The sequence below is a fragment of the Toxorhynchites rutilus genome, chromosome 1 (assembly GCF_029784135.1).
Source record: "Toxorhynchites rutilus septentrionalis strain SRP chromosome 1, ASM2978413v1, whole genome shotgun sequence".
Lineage (NCBI taxonomy): Eukaryota > Metazoa > Arthropoda > Insecta > Diptera > Culicidae > Toxorhynchites > Toxorhynchites rutilus.
The window spans coordinates 41,156,538-41,174,400 of record NC_073744.1 but is presented as its reverse complement, the minus strand read 5'-3'; the positions used below and the strand labels follow the sequence as shown (position 1 = coordinate 41,174,400).

The 17,863-nt window shown below is 37.5% G+C and overlaps 1 protein-coding gene across 1 annotated transcript; it reads left to right on the top strand.

Moving 5' to 3' along the window:
* Positions 1-2,476: 2,476 nt before the first annotated feature.
* Positions 2,477-16,056, top strand: LOC129762891 (CLIP domain-containing serine protease HP8-like). The gene is made up of 4 exons (XM_055761479.1): positions 2,477-2,662; positions 2,729-3,081; positions 5,348-5,441; positions 12,490-16,056. The coding sequence occupies exons 1-4, from the start codon at positions 2,584-2,586 to the stop codon at positions 13,500-13,502; spliced, it is 1,539 nt and encodes a 512-aa protein (XP_055617454.1). The 5' UTR covers positions 2,477-2,583; the 3' UTR covers positions 13,503-16,056.
* The last annotated feature ends 1,807 nt before the right edge of the window (positions 16,057-17,863 follow it).

The following is a 17,863-nucleotide window of genomic DNA, read 5'->3' as shown; positions in this document are numbered from 1 at the left end:
TAGAATGACAAGTTTGCGATTATACCTTGATGATTCGGTATTTCAATGCCAACTATTCGGACTCATTCCATGAATCATTTGCTTGGTGCGTTAGTTTGCTGAATCAAACGCTGGTTTTAAGATGAGGAGCAATACTTGAGTATAATAATCGATATCTCGCGTACTCTTGTACTCAGCTCTGTGTAAAATATCAACAAATCAATTCTATACATAATCAATCATAATTATCGTTTTGGGCCAGTGGCCTTCATTGCCATTTTATGGGGTTGCAACTCTCTGTTAGTCTAATCCTTAAAATAGAAACAAAAAAATTCTATTCATTTAGGGCAATCGAAATTAGACCTTTCGCCATGTATCAATCGGTCTACGGGAGCTACATTTCTAGTCCTCAATTATATCCCATAGCGCATTTATCGAATCCAAATAAACAAATTTACGCTCTCTGGATACGTCAGGATTTCGTTCTAAAAATGCCACCAAGTGGGTAAATTGCTGTTTGTTTATCTTTTCTTTTTCTAAAAGCAAGACAAGATTCAAAATGTTAGCAAAAAAGCTAAATAAATCTGAAATTAAACTTACTCCATTCCGTGTGACTAGCTTTCACCATCTAAAACACAAGTGACAAATATATTTGTTTTTCCCCGTGACGTGACAGTATCGTGGTATCCATAATAACACCGAGTTCATCAAAGTTGTCACGACGGATGAACTCTTCCGGATTCTACACACACGGTGACAGCCGTTATAACGTAATATACAATTCACTTCTTTTTCACCGTGAAGTGACGTTCGTGATCAGGCCCAATGTTAAGAGTAAAACATTATTTTCTTCGTGGGTCTCCATATAAAAATGCCTTATATTCCAGAAACTATAAAATATAGAAAGTTAACGTCTTCGACAAAAGCTCATATTTTAATGAGATCTCAAACATTGTCGAATACATTATATTGCTATATTGATACGGCCTCATACGTGCTCAAGTATATAGGGAGCGTGAATTTGTTTAGGAATAAAAAGGTAATTTTGTTACGTAACGATCACGGCTATCCCCCTGCCCCCTATGTCATATTTAGTAACAAAACCTCGACCCCCCTCTCCACCCAACTCGCGTTACGTAATTTGTGCACGACGCCTCAGTGCTCATAACCTATATGCATCATGAAACTTAAAAATTTCGAAGGTTATTTATGACTTTGGTCCAATCGCGTGTTGAAACCATTTTTTTTATCCCATTTATTTATTTTAGGCTCATTAGCATTTTTAGCTGTGACAGAGCCGAATTTTAATCGTGTACATGTCACACGGTTATCATATCTATAATTATAGCACATTATATTACACAGTTGCCATTCGCCAGTATTCCTTCTATACCATTGCATATGGTACATTTACACAGTAGCCATTTAGGCGTAAGAGTATTCTTTCCGTTCTTCCATTATCCAGTTGAACCACCGGACAGCGGAGACAGTTGATTGATCATTGTTGAGTTATTTATAGAACAGCAGCCCGATGTGTCTTGCAGAGCAGAGCAGTTGTATGGATGAATCGATCTAATTTCGACCGTGGATCGATCTCCATCACTGTTGATTGTTGCGTGGACGTAGCTATTCTGTAACAACACAAAGATGGTCAATGAGGGCCATGAGTTTTGAACTCACGATCGATCGCTTACTAAGCAAACGCGCAACCAATGTGGCTACGGAGATCTCCAATGTTGAAACCATTGATAATATATGAAAATCTAACTTTCTTAGTATTTACTGACGACATTTAATGATTAAAATGAATTTAAATAGATACTAATAAAAATAGTCATGACCGAATCTCGCTTTTAAGCGCGTCAGAATACACAAATCATCATTTTTGTGGTTCTTAGCTATAATGAAGGCGTTGCAGAACAATCCAATAACTAGCGCGTAAGGTGATGAATTACTTTTTCAATTGAATTTTGAGGATTGAATAAAAAATAAACAAATTATTTTTTGTGTTGTCAGATGTATTTTTCTGCATAACAGTGTGAATATCGTTGCTGTTAACATATGAATGCCACAGGAAAAACAGCGAATGAATCAGATTACAGCGTGGCGATGATCGTAAATATAGATAGAATGCACACTCCAGTTACCCATACTTCAACTACAGAATCATCAGTGATACATATCGCAAACTTAGGGCCAACCGAAAACCCCCGAAGACGATCCCATTCATGTCCGCGCTGCCTCCGGCGAAACCACTGTGGTATTCGTTCAACGATAAGTTGCACTTCTTCTAAATCAAACATTGGTGCGAATATGTTACCCACATCTTGAAGGGGAACCCTTCCTAACCACTGCGTACCACTCGAGAGAAGCGGCCGATTTAGGGAATCCACCAACAAATGATTCAAATGAGCGAGTGGATGTGGGAGAATGGAGAAAATTTACATCTTCTATAAAATCACGACGCTCTCGAAGCGCTTACTTCATTCTCCGAAGAAATGTGAACGCATAAAGTTGTTTCATTAGTTCCTAGTGTTTAGCTGTTTTTTTATGTTTGTTATACTGCGTATTTAGCGTTTATTAATTTATTTAGTGTACTAGTGAATGTCCGAAGAAATGCTCGCGATGCACTATTCAGCGTTGCTGCCCAGTGTTGTATTGATGCTAGTCCTGACAGTTACTGGTACGTGTCCTCCGGCCGGTTAAGCTTTCCTTCACCATGTTGATTTTCTACGTTCAAATTCCACAGTTGATGCCAAACAGTGTTCCTCCCCGAGAGATGTGTGCGTACTGGTGAAACACTGTCCCCATATTTACGATGCAATCCTTTCGAACGAGGCGCGCCAAAATGCCACCCTGCAAAACTACATCCTATCCCGTGCGTGTCACGCCGCGAGTGGCGATGAGGCTCCACGTGTTTGCTGCGACAGCTCGCGGACAGCGGGCCTCGGCGAACGTTGTCTCAACTCGGAGAACAAACCCGGGAAGTGTGTAGCCGGAACACAGTGCGAACCAATCGCGAGGTATCTCAAGCGGGCCCGTCGCAATGCCCTTGCTGAGCGGGAGTTAGACCAAAGTGTGTGCTATCGTGAAGATGATAAGGTGAGCAGGAGCGTGAAGTGTTTGTTTATATCGATGGGCATTAGGGAGCCAATGAATGTATGGGAAAAAATCGACCCTAAAATTTCAGAAAGTTACCCTCTACAAAATGTTCACCACCTTGAAATAAAACCCTTTGTTAAATTTTAGCTCAATTGGACTTAAGCGAGAGTGGCGCAAAGCGATCAAAGTTTGAGTTTTTTGGAAATGACGAATTTCATGCCAACTCGTTATAGGAGTTGGCAGCACCATCTCAGATAGTAGTGAAACGTTGTGGGTGTGAATACATGGGTCAACAAGTTTAAGCAACTTAGCATACTTGAAATATTCGAAAAAGAATTTTGGAAATTTTTTGGAAACTTTTTTGGCAAAAGACAAATTTTTTTCATGTTTTACAAAAAATTATAATTTAAAAACTATGATACCTACAAAATTCTTGTCGAAGGATGAAATGTAGGAAATTGTTGAAATTTTCACAAAAATATACCAAAATTTTTTTGGAAGGAAATTTCGATGACAAAAAAGTTATTTTAAAAATTAAAATTGATTTTTCTCAAAAACGTATATATATATATATATATATATATATATATATATATATATATATATATATATATATATATATATATATATATATATATGACCCTTACAATTTCCAACAAGTCGTCCATACATCGGAAGATGGGCACTTTTACAAGGAAAAAGTTTTTCGAACAACAACTTTTTCATGGTCAGTCAAGTCAAGATGGCGATATACTGTATTGAACATAGTTTTAGATCTTGTTAAAATATAAACTTTTGTCGAAGACATCTATTTTCTATCTTTTATAGTTTTTGGAATATAAGTAATTTTTGTATGAAGACTGCTGAAAAAAATAATGTTTTGCTCGTAACATTTTTCTGTGTAAATTCTCACGTTTGACATGTTTCTAAATAGAGAAAAGTTATCAGAGCATGTAAATTGCGATAATTTATACATAAAAATGTAACGAGTTAAACTTTTTTTTTCAAAGAAAAAAAATGAAAAAGTTGTTGTTCGAAAAACTTGTAAAAGTGCTCATCGTACGATGTATGGAAAACTTGTTTGAAATTTTAAGGGCTATTTATATCTATTTTTGCTCAGAATTTTAAAAGCATATGTTTTCGAGAACAATGGGCACTATTGATGTTTTATTCGTAACATTTTTATGTATAAATTCTCGCAATTTACATGCTCTGCTAACTTTTCTCTATTTAGAAATATGTAAAGAATATGTCAACCGTGAGAATTTACACACAAAAATGTTACGAGCAAAACATAATTTTTTTCAGGAGTCTTCATACAAAAATGACTTATATTCCTAAAACTATAAAAGATAGAAAGTTGATGTCTTCGACAAAAGTTTATATTTTAACAAGATCTAAAACTTTGTCGAATACAGTATATCGCTATCTTGACTTTAAACAAAATTAGGATAAGTTGTATTTTATTCAAAGAAAACATGAAAAAGTTGTTGTTCGAAAAACTTTTTTCCTGTAAAAGTGCCTATCTTCCGATGTATGGACGACTTGTTGGAAATTGTAAGGACTATTCATATATATATTTTGGGAAATTTTAAAAAACACGTTTTTAGAAAAATCAATTTTAATTTTAAAAATAACTTTTTTGTCAGCGAAATTTTTTTCCAAAAATTTGTTCGTATTTTTTTGTGAAAACTTAAATAATTTCCTACATTTAATTTTTTGACAAGAATTTTTTAGGTATCATAGTATAATATTTAAGTTATAAATTTTTGTTAAAAATCAAGAAAAAAAATTAGCTTTTCCCAAAAAGTAGTCTAATTATTTTTCGAATATTTCAAGTATGCAAAGTTGCTTAAATGATCCATATCTTTACACCCACAACCTTTCACTACTATCTGAGATGGTACTGCCAACGGCCAGTCGAGTTGGCATGAGATTCGTCAAATCGAAAAATCATCCAAGGGGCGATTTTTGACAAAAAAACGAGATGACACTAGATCTCGACGTTTCATGGCATCAAAATTTTTTTTTCGAAAACCCCGATTTCGTTTCTCCCCCCTTGGATGATTTTTCGATTTTTACAAAACTCAAACTTTGACCGCTTTGCGCCACTCTCCCATTTAGTCAGATTGAGCTGATAATTTGTGTAGGGTGTTTTACCGAGGTGGTGAACATTTTTCACGAGGTAACTTTTTGAAATTCGTGATGACAATGAAAATGCACCCTAATAGGCATTGATGGAACGTTTTATTTTCTGCGATCCTAGAACTACTACTGCTGTCCTGAACAGTCCATTCTCGGAACACCGACCAAAAAACACCGCCCGAAGGATGATAACAACCTTCAGCCGGTTGCAAATGGTGAGTATTTATATCGCGTTCAATGTGTGTTATAGTGAATACAGATATGTAAATAGGGGGAAGTACCGGATGGTTAATTTCGCATTAACAACCAGCTAGAGTGCTTCGCGACTAGCTGATGATGATTCATACGCCGTGTTATGGGGTTGATCGTAGATTAGAGCTTTATTCTAATACATATTTGCTTTGATACAAAACGCCCAGTGAATTAATAAATTCAAATTAGATTCTTCTTTATGGTACATTTGATACAATGACGCTTTTGCGAGTACGGGATACAATGACGGGACAGCGAGTACGGGCGCTTTGTACCATTCTCCCCTAGCTTGATTATTGTTTTCATTGACGATTTTCCCCAGTGTGCATCATACACATAAGATGTTTTATTGCAAATATGCGTCCGCCGGCAATTTGCAGCTTCTAATCACGAGCTGTGATCACAGGCTACAAAAAGCAAGTTGAGCACAAAAAAAATAAAAACCCGGAATAATTTACAACCGGTTTTCACATATGGCTTATGGTTGGGATATACAATCAGTTGACCGAATCGAAGTATTTGGACTATTCATTCCCGCGAATTATATGCTTCTGATAGTTGTAGGATAACATGTCAAAGCGGTCTATCTTCTTTGATCGATTCTCTTCATCGACATTCTCTTTCGATAACCACGGCATTTCAGACAGATTTTGACCCAGGGAACCCTGTAAAAGTTCCCATTTTCCGATGTATAAGTGACTTGTTGAAAATTGTAATTTTATTCAGAATTTCAAAAAAAACATGTTTTCGAGAAAAATGAATTTTAATTTTCAAAATATTTTTCTTTCAATGTTTTTTTTTTTAACAATTTACATGATATTTTATAACGAAGACATAAATTATTTCCTACGATTCATTCTTTGACTAAAATTTTGCAGGTCTGATAGATTTTGTGAGTTTTTTTTTTGAAATTTTGAGTTTTTTTCAACTTTTTTTTTCGAAGAATCTTAATTCAAGAATGAAATGTGAAATGTTTACACTAAAAAATATCAGCCAAATTTTTGAAAAAAAGAATTTGTTGAAAAAAATATTTTTAAAATGAAAATTTATTTTTCTCGAAAACATGTTTTTCTTTAAAATTCTGATAAAAATTAGATATAAATAGCCCATATAATTTCATACAAAGATGGGCGCATTCACAGGGAAAAAGATCGCTTAGGACATAGGACTAAGCAATCTTTTTGACGTAGGATTACGTCTTTCGGGAACATATTGGGGTACAAATTTAAAATCGAAAATCGAGTACATCGTGAAAATTGTCCAATTTCAAACGTTTATTGCTCAGTCATTTCGTGATAGATAGATAAGATTTTTAAGTCAATTGATTTCGATACTCCATAACAATTTTTCACATTGAGTAAGTCATGAAACTAACTATCGAACAATTGAAAAAAATAATCCCCTATCCTAACGGAAATACCCACTTCTGATTGGACGAAATTGACGACACATGCGGTGGCTCATGCTCATATATTTCCTAACAGAGATTTCAAATTCAAGGTGTCGGGGGGAAATCAGCATGTAAATACCCTCGTGGTCGATGGTTTGACAAGCGACGCGCACAAATTGATTGTGCTCATTGTAACTAGCGTGGGTATTGCTGGTTGCATACGCGCTGGCGAACAATCTGGAAGCGATGAGTGAGTGCGGACCAAAGCAATTGGTTTTTATTTATTCTCGTTCCAATGAGAATCTTCCGATGGATTGGTTAAAAATGATGTTTTATTGAACTGAATAGAACTTATGTTTGATAGAATATAAATAAATTTTAAATTTGGAACTCTCATGTTGGTTGATTTGGAAATTTCATATCAATGACCGATCATGCATTGTAAAACTTTTAGCACAAGTGTAAGTGTAAAATTGTATATGGCAGTGGTTGTGTTGAAATGACTTGAAATTTGAAACGAATTTTTTTCACTCAAGGAAAGTTTATGCGACTAGAAAAATTGAAAAAATGAAGAAATATTCGGTGCTGTTAGTCCAATTGAAATTCACATCGTGTTCCGTTGGTTTTAAAGCATAAATGGAAATGGGTTGAATAAACACGCAGAAAATAAAAATTATACATGAAAATTACCTTTTCCATTTCGAATATGTTTTCTCTATAATAATGTAACAAGTTTTTTCTGGTGAGAAAAATTGATAATTGTGTTTGATAATGGTAATTGTCTAATGTTACATGGGTGAATTTTTTTTCTAACGCACCATTTCATTCATACAGAATACAGGAGCCATCTCGTCCAGGCGCCTTTCATCATATCTAATTCCACTTCGAAATATTCTATCGTGATACGCACCATACAACGAATAATCATCATTATTCTGTCATCTTCACTCGGTTATAAACCCTGGTGGAGTAAACAAACAATACCCAACAACCAAACAAAACAGCACTTTTCAGGATCACCAAATCATTGCCAAAGAGTTTAACGATGTAATCCTTCAAACATATTCAAAATCAGCATGCAAGAGATAGCCTAATGGAATCCTACGTCAACTATGCGGTCGTGTCTCGGACACAAACTTCCTGTGACTTTTTTTTTTAAAATTTGTTGTTTTATCATTTCGGATATTATTTGCGAACACGTCGAAATTTCATAAATAACAGTTTAGTATAAAGTTCCAGGGACCCTGAAAAGATTTAATGGCTAGATTTTGTAAAATCATTTCGAGAAGCAACGATTCTTTCTTGCTTTTGCGAGAAAAAAACACTAATTGGTCATATGTCGCAATCTTTGTGAGAATGACCATTTATGAAAAATCGTTTCTCGACTCTCGGTCAAAACCGTCAACAAATTAGGAGCTTGTTGCATCAGAACAGAGCCGATGCGCACGAGAGCAAATACGAATGACAACTAAAAGTATCGAAGGTGTGCCATTTACATGTGCAGGAAATGAACAAGTTCTAATTTTCGCGCAACGAAAACAAGCAACACACTCAAAGCCAAACACTGATTGCTAGAAGCGACCTATAATAATTTGCTCTCTTCTCTTTTTTCGCCTGCTTTGCCATGGCTCGGATGGTTGTGTTGCGTTTACAGCTCCAGGGAAAACATAAAACACAAAACGAGCAGAATAAGCGACCTTTGCTGTTTCGGGCACAGAAAGATTCTGAGAATTTTCCTCAGAGGAGATGCAATCCTTATACGCTATCGACAGCTTACTTACTATGCAAGGGTGGAGTTTGCTTCGCAAATATTCTCTTTTCGCTATTCCCCTTCGTTGTTTCTATTCTAGCGGCTGCATAAGTTGCCCGTTATTGACAGCTCTGTTCGGGAAAGCACACAAATGGACAGAAAAAATTGTAATGTATAGCATGTCAAACAAATTATAGAAAATTTCCGATTCGATTGGTATGCAAATCGTTCAAATCCGTTTGCAGCAAAAATAGTTATTAACGTTAACTTTATTTCATAAAAACGTGATCTGTTTTCTGATTTGGCACACTTAATGTAAGACGTAGTCCTATGTCTAAACCGAATCAAATCATTCATAGTTTTGTCCAGCTGGTTCGACCAATTTTTCATCTGAATATGTTCCCTTGCTTGAGCAAACGCTTCATTATCGCCCAATACTTCTTTTGGACGAAACTGGGGACATTTCAGCTCTTTCTAAGGATGAACTGAATTCTATTGTCGTTGTACCATTGTAGTCCATCCTTGCTGTAATGGCAGCTGGCTACATTTGGCCGAAACGTAACTGCACCCAAAATTAATTCTTGACTCATGTTTTGGCATCCGTATTTATAACATTAAATGAGCTTCAAAATAACAGAAAATGTGCTACCCCCCCATATTGGTACATCATTTGTATAACGTATATGCCATAGCAATATAAGTGCAATATGAGAGGGCGAAACAAGAGACACATTGCAAATAAGAACGCATTAAACCTTTTCGCATACTTTGCCACATACATGGCCTTGACTAAAAACGATACTGGTTCACGTTTTTCCATGTATAATTTAAAATCCAACTTCATTTTATATTGTGATGTAATATTATCACACAATAATGCAACAAAACATTAGCTATGTGGATAACGTAGTCGTGTACAGGGTGTTCAATAAGTTCGAATACACTTTAAAAATGTGCTAAAGTGAAAATACAAGATATTCTTTTCTGTGCCGATTTTTATTGGGGCAATATTTAATGAGAGCCTTTAAGACATATTAACTTTATGCTTGAGACGTTTCTCAATAGAATCGCACACGACACGCACCTGGTCCATCGGTATCCCGTCCCAGTCCTGAAAACGAGCTTCTTAAATTGGTCTCTATTGCTCACTTTATGTTTGCTCTGCTTGGCCAGCATGTACGACCATACATCAAAGACCAGGGGAATGAGGTCCGGGGAGCTGGGAGAGCACAAAGTGGTATCGAGATAATCAGTGAAATTCTCCCGACACCGCGCTTGGACGATATTCGCCGTGTGGGCCGATGCGCCGTCCTGTTGAAAGACGTAATGATCCTTGCCGTAGCGATCCCGAAGTGCCTGGGCTACAACTTTCTCCAGAACTCCGGTCTTATAGTACGCGGCGTTGATTTTCACGAGTTTCTCGTTAAACATCAGTGGAAGCTTCTCACGCCTGGATACGGCCCCCCAAACCATCACCGACGCGGCACTTCGGTACCGTGGAATGCTCATGTGGAACGGGGGGATGCTGGCCAACGTCGGTGCCCACAGCCGATCATTTTAGACATTGTGCGGCTGTTGCAAGACAAAGAGTTTCTCATCAGAAAACCCGAACTTCTGACCTGCGCGCCTCATTTTGGCTCTGTCCAGCCTCTTCTTCGTAGTAGCATTCGCTACCCCGTGAACCTTGCTTGTACAAGAATCTCGCATGGTCCTTGGCCGAGCCCATCTCGCGGTAACGACGGATGGTGGTATAGATGAAATTCCGCTTCACCCCGTGGGATTTCAACCGTCGGAATATGTCGTCGGGTCGCTCACCTCTTGCAAACTACGACGTCGCGGTACTTCTTCATCATGTGCGGAAAACAAACAACAAATGACAGCATGTCGACACCGTGCGCGTCGGTTAGCGGCTAAGATAAGATCAGACAATAGGGGGTCTTTTACGGACCAAATTTCTGTCAGCCGTTCTGATTTCTGATTGGCTGATTTCGATAATTTTTGTAAACAAAGCCGATTTTTTCCGTGTTTCGAATAAAAATAAATTGTGTTGGATTTGTATTGAATTTAGTGAATTTATTGAATATTACGATATTTAGTTTAAAGGAAATGTCAAGGAATTATATGCAAGTTAAACAATAAATATGTGATGTATGTGTTTTTTCACAATAGAATAAAGTGAATGGCAAAACACTCAATTGTCAATTTAGCTTCGTAAGGTCCCTAAGGCGGCTGTGACACTGGATAAAGAAAAGTGGTCGTACGAATTGTATGTAATAGCGAAAGTAAACAACCACATTGACTTGTATTGGTGTGGTTACATTGCTTCTCCCTTGCTTCGTTCGAATTCGTCAGCCTCTATCGAATAAAATTGTTTGTTTCTTCTCTTCGTACAATCGAATTTTCATGCGTACTCCTATCCAAAGTAACCTTAGACTAATGCGATTTCATATTTCGGAATATAATAATTTCCATTGCTAGGAAGAAATGGAAAGTCTCATCATTCACTATGCAGATGGCAGACTTGTTAGCTCTAGCTCGTAAATATGAAAAAAGAGATGGTTGATACCATCCAGCTTGTGTTTTGCTGACTACCAATTGTTACACTTATTTTGATGATGTAAAGAGCTACGAATTTTGTTCTGTTCTGTCGAGGAAAGTTTTCGCTTCATCGACGGTGTACTCACAATCGCATTTATTCATGTCATCCACATTATCACTAAAATTAGATGAAGCTGAAATTCGATATGATGTCGATGCTGCTTCACTGTCCATCAATTTCTGGGCTGAACATTCTTCTCGCCGCTTTGATAGCAAGTCCATCAATCTAACAATATGTTCTTGTGTATTGCGAAAGAGTCACGATTTTCATGTTGTTTCTGAATTACAATGGAGTTGAGCGCCGTTGTTTTGCACGAATCAACGAGAAAAGATTCTCCAGACAATCTTGGACGAGTTGTTATGGATATCATTATTATATTATAGATATGGGTATTTAAAAGACTTATTTTATCCTTTATCCTTGAGATTGCCTTACTGAAAATATGCAAAATCATTAAATTCGCACCAACCAAATGTTTCATAAAATTCAAATTCATAAAAACAGAAATTAAAAAAATCCGAAATTTTATAATATTTGGCAACTCTGGCATCTTTATGTCATGGCTTCGTTTTTGTACCAATACACAGAATGCACATGGTGCGCACCTACACAACGATGAAAAATTGTATTCGAACTTACTGAACACCCTGTATATCGAGCACCAAAACAGCTGAGATGTAGGTACTTTGATAGGTCTGAACTCTAGATGTGGGCATCATCCTGGCACGTAGGAAGAGTGTCTACATCCCAGCAGTCGCAGCTGTCGGTATGGTTCAAAAAGGGTACAAAACCAATCAAACCAATTAAAACATATGGCAGCTTATGACGGGGCTGCTGAAAACACGGGGTTTAATTCCAGCGGCTTTGTAACATGTTACAGCGGCTCAGCCGATGTCGGATCGAGAGTAATATTGGGCGATCTTGGATCGATGTTTAGAAGATCGTTTTTTCCATTCCTCTGTCTCTGTGGTCATAAAACTGAGTTACGGAAAAATATATAATGCAATGTTTTTGGTGGCCATCATCTTGGATTTTCAAGATCATAGCATACGCCGTTTTATAATGACTGCAGAAATATAAGTTTTAAATTTCAGATCAATCGGTCAACTGGAAGGGGGTCAAAGCTAAATAATAATAACGAGTCAAGCTAAATATAACCGTTTGATTATGAACAGTTAACTAACATCCTTTTATATAAGAAAAACGATCGAGCTTCACTTGTACAAGCAACTTCATAACCAGTTAATCTAATTTTCGTTTATTTTCTTCCAGCCTTCACAACCTGTCGGGACGCAAAGAGCGAGCCCGGTTTGTGCCTTCCGGTGCGACACTGTGATCCAATATTTCAGGCCTTCCTCGACTCCCGCATCAATCGTGATCAGCACCTGGCGGAATTCGTTCGGAGCAGTACCTGTCCATCGGATGCGACCAACGGACATTCGATATGTTGCGCGAAACCTCGTATCAAAGCCGGTAACGCCTTCATTCGGCACCCGAATGCGGCCAAGCTAGGATTTAATCGCTGTGGTGTGGTTCGTTTCGTGGATAAGATTCTACAGGGCACCGAAGCGGGACTCGGGCAGTACCCGTGGATGGCAAATTTGATGTATAAGCGGCGGAATGCGGAGGTGAAGACCCTTTGCAGCGGTTCGTTGATTCATCCACGGTATGTGCTCACGGCGGCCCACTGTATGAGGGGAAGTGTTCGTCCTTTCGCTGTTCGTCTGGGTGAGCACAATCTGGATTCCGAGCCGGACTGCGTCAAACGAGTTTGTGCTGGTCCGGTTAAAGAATATATCATCGAGGAGCTAATCCCGAACGAAAACTTCAACGGTTACAGTGCCGATCATGATATCGCCTTGATACGACTGGAGAAGCAAGTTGAGCTGTCGGAGACGCAGATCTATCCAGTATGTTTACCACTGAGCCAGAATCTGTTGATGCTGATGCCGAAGAAACTAACCGTGACTGGATGGGGTCTGACGGAGGAATTAACATCCTCACCGGCACTGCTGGAAGCCGAGCTGGAAGTCGTCGAGCGGACGCAACTGTGCGACGGGGAGTCGACTTTCTGCGCGCGGGGTAGAAATAAGGCGAGTCATTGTCGGGGGGATTCTGGCGGACCCTATCAGACGGTTGTTCCCACAGTCGATGGTTACAGATACGTTCAGTTTGCGATTATTTCCGGTGGACCCGGTCAGTGTAGCATAGAGGAAAAGCAGCCAGGCGTAGGAGTAATGGTTGGATATCACCTCAATTGGATACTCGATAATATGAGAATTTGACCTGAATGGGATGCGACATGAGAGAGCAATGTCATGACAATAAAGAAAAAAAAAATATTTATTTTACCAAATCAAGAGGAAATGGTATGTTTCCGAAAGCACTGACATCATCGCCTCGGTTCCCAGAAAAAATCACAGAAGAAATAACCCTTACGGAAAGCACCGTTTTGTCTCAAATTCCGAACACTTAATTTTTAAATGTAAATTTACTGAACTTTAATGTTATAAATGATTGAATAGTGAAAACTCTGAAATTATGTGGGTTATAGGCCTAAGGGGGGAACCTTATCTGGAAGGTCGGAAAATAATGAATTTCCGTGGATTTTTTTTTGATGTTGCGAATAAAATGAAGTGTACTAAGTAATTGAAAAAAATGACTGTAGAAAACAGTGATAAAATGTTTGTATTAGCAAATATTGTAAAAAAACATACATCATTAAGTTTTCAGTTTTTGAAGTTTTTGTAGTAACTATTTTGTTTGCAGTTTCCATGTTAAATGCTAGAGAAGGTAAGAATCTATTTGTATATACAGCCAATCCAATCCAAACCGATGGCTCTCAGATTTTCGTGGAAAGTGATAGATTTGGTCTTTATCGTAAACAATTGGACCCGTATTTATTATTTTTTCGTTAAGGTAACCATTTCGAAAAAAAATTGTTTTCACACTTTTTTCCTAAAATGACTTTTTACAAAAATTCATAACTTTCGAACTACTGGACCGATTTAAATGTTCGACATATCAAATTAAAGCCACCTCGTCTTTCCAGGACAAATACTTCAGTTGCAGGAATTTTAAATTTTGTTTCCGTTATTGTGTCATTGATAGTATTTGTTTTTTATGGTTTTCATGGTCTCGGGACCAAGGGCTCTATATTTTTTTATTTTTTTATTTATAACTTTTGAACTACTGTACCGATTCAGATGATTGACGAACCAAATTAATGCACTTTAGCTTCTAGTATAGTCGCATAGAAATATTGAACGAACACTAAAAACATGTTAACATCGAAAAATCATTACATTAAAACGATAAAGAACCCATCTCAGATTTTTGGATAAGTTATATAAAAAAAAACTTCAGCTTTCAAGAAAAAATATAAAAAAATAAGGCGCTCTTAGTCCCGAAACCATGTAAACTATACAAAAACATACAACCAATAATCACAAAAACAAAATCCAATTTCTTCGAAAATGTAATATGAAAAAGAAGTCTAGCATAAACATATATACATGTACACGATAAAAATCCGGCTCTGTTACAGATAAAATGCGAGCCTGATTGGCTTTAATTTGATATATCGGTCTAGTAGCTCAAAAGTTATGAATATTTAAAAACAGTCATTTTAGGAAAAAAAAAGTGATTTTTCGAACCACCCTAAAACGGAAAAAGGTCACCCTAATGAAAAAAATTAAAAATACGGGTCTAATTGTTTGCGATGAAGAACAAATTTACCATTTCTCATTAAAATCTGAGATTGGCATGGAATGGCTGTTTATTAGGGTGACAGCGAAAATGGTCATGTCAAATTTCAAAAACCGACCATGTACATTTTGTTTATTGGCCAAAAAAATGACCTGTGCAAAATTTCAGCTCAATCGGACATGATTTAGGGGTGCCTCAAAGCACTCAAAGATTTGATTTTTTGATCCTCAAAAATCTTCCAAGGGGGGAGGAAATTTGGAAAATCGAAAAAAAAATCCGATGCCAAATGACTTAAAAATGCATGAAACGTTGAGATCTGGTGTCATCTAGGAGACAAATTTTTGGCCTAAAATCGACCTTTTGGGGCATGAGTGGCCAAGAAATCAAAACTTTCAGTGCATAACACAGCAGCTCAGAAGGTTATGCTGGTAGGACCAGGTGGGTGTGGTGTACTATGAGCTGCTAGAACCGAATGAAACCATTACGGGGGATCTCTACCGACGACAATTGATGGGTTTGAGCCGTGCACTGAAGGAAAAACGGCCACAATACGAGCAAAGACATGATAAAGTTATTTACAGCACGACAATGTTCGGCCGCATGTCACGAAACCGGCCAAACATACTTGGAAACACTGAAATGGGAGATCCTATCACACCCGCCGTATTCTCCAGACATTTCTCCGTCCGATTACTACCTTTTTCGATCGATGCAACATGGCCTGGTTGACCAGCACTTTTCCAATTTTGATGAAGTCAGAAAATGGATCGATTAGTGGTTAACCGACAAACCGGTCGATTAAGTTGTGACTAGCAATGGGCAATAATTAGAATATTGAATGTGTAACCATTTTCGCAACATAGAGCATTAATTTTTGAAAAAAAAAACGTAGAAACTTACCGGTACTCATATTATATTTTTACATACTTATATATTTGTATATATATTGTATATATATTACCTTAAGAAAAAGCAGGACATTTTAAAGAAACTAAAATAAAAGATTCACTTGCAGGCTAAGAAGTTTGTATGTAATTTTGGAGTCATTCAAGTTCAGTAGTGTCTAAATTTCAAAAAGAGCTTTGGCTTTCGTGAGATTGGAATATTGTATATAGCGAAAAGTTTACGGCAGATACAGGGTAATAGATCTATCAGGTATAAAATTTCAACAAATATAGTTTATTTTTCTAAACTTTTCAACATTCCATTGACTAGTTTGGAGAAAAGGAGCGTTGCAGGAATGAAAACTGACAAAACCGGATTACTTTACTGCCGTGTTCCTATTTTTCTGATACTTTTCAAAATGCCATCAATCATGATTGGAAGATCGAAAAACCCTGGATGTTTCAAAGATAATCACTTTCAGTACACTAAGCCAATAGCAGCCCTACGCCAACCTCGCGGTTATATCTTTGGTATAACCCACCCATATTTAAAACAAATTGTCTGGCGTCCTGGCGTTCCATTTCTCGATATGTTAAACACAAGAGTTACGATTATTTCACGTTTGACATTCCATATTCCATTTCTTTTTTGCAGCCGGATCGAACGAAGCGTTTAGCGAAAAACGAAGTGAGTATAACAATTCGATACAGATTGTTTACAAATGGTTCCATTGGCTATGGATTTGATAGCGGAGAAAATAAAATGTTTGACATGGTGTAGAGAATATTCCACCATATCAATTAAACCATATTGTAGAAGTTTTAACATCAGGAGTTTTATAGCGAATTCGTTTTTGTTCAGTTTCAACCCCAGTGCCGCACTAACTGCTGTTAAAACGTTATCGATGCTGTTAACTGCAGATTCGCACTCAATGTCGCACTAGTCCACCCCGAAAGCTGTTAGTTTCGCACTGAGATGTTTCACGGATTGGCACTCGGGTTCACCAATACAACTATACTTTATTGACGTGGGACTACGTCTAACCGGAATATATGGAGGGTAAAATGAAAACCTAAACACAGAACATGCAGGAAAAAATGAAAGATTTCGAATGCTTATAGCTCGAACATTTCGTACTGGATAGGAGAGATGTTTGCATCACTTGATAGGGAATATTTCTACGCATCTATCGCAACTAACAAAATGTAGTTTTTCATTAGATAAACAATTAAATAACTGTAAAATATTAGGCGTTATCTAAACGCCCTAATTGCACCGTTTTGATTGGCCCGATTTACGGTTTCCCTAACACAGCCATCAAAACCAAGCAGCCTTGAGAAAATCGGCATTGCAAATACATGAAAGTAGGGGGACTTTTGTTCTCATCGAAAAATGTTCCCTAACACAGACTTTAAAACCAAGCAGCGAAATCGGCATTGCAAACACACGAAAGAGCCTAGAGGCGAGTGAACTGAAAAGTTTAAACCCTCTTAAAGCCAAAAAGAAGAAGAAGAACACACGAAAGTAGGGGGAGCTTTTGTTCCCACCGAAATGTGTTCCCTAATAGAGATTTCTAAACCAAGGTGCCTGGAGAAATCGGTGTTTCAAATTCATGCAAGTCGGGGGTATTTTTGTTCCGACTGGAATGTGTTTCCCTAACACAGACTTCAAATCCATGGAGCGTGGGGAAATCGGCATTGCGAATTCATACAAATCGGGGGTATTTTTGTTCCGATTGAAATGTGTTTCCCTAACACAGACTTCAAAACCGAGGTTTCTGGGGAAATCGGCTCTGCAAATAAATGCAAACTGCGAGTACTTTTGTCCTCGCTTGCCTTTGTGCAGAGTGGAATATGTCTGTCCTAACATGATCTTCTAAACTTAGGAACCTGGGAAAATCGTGCAGACACTAGAAGCGAATGAACTTTCCAGTTTCAAGCAAATTCGAGATTCGAGAAGTATGTACGCTTTTGGGATGTAAACTTCAGAGGGAAATGTAAAATAAAATAATCGTTTGAGATTTTTTTTTTATTGGAAAGATTTTCAGCCTTAG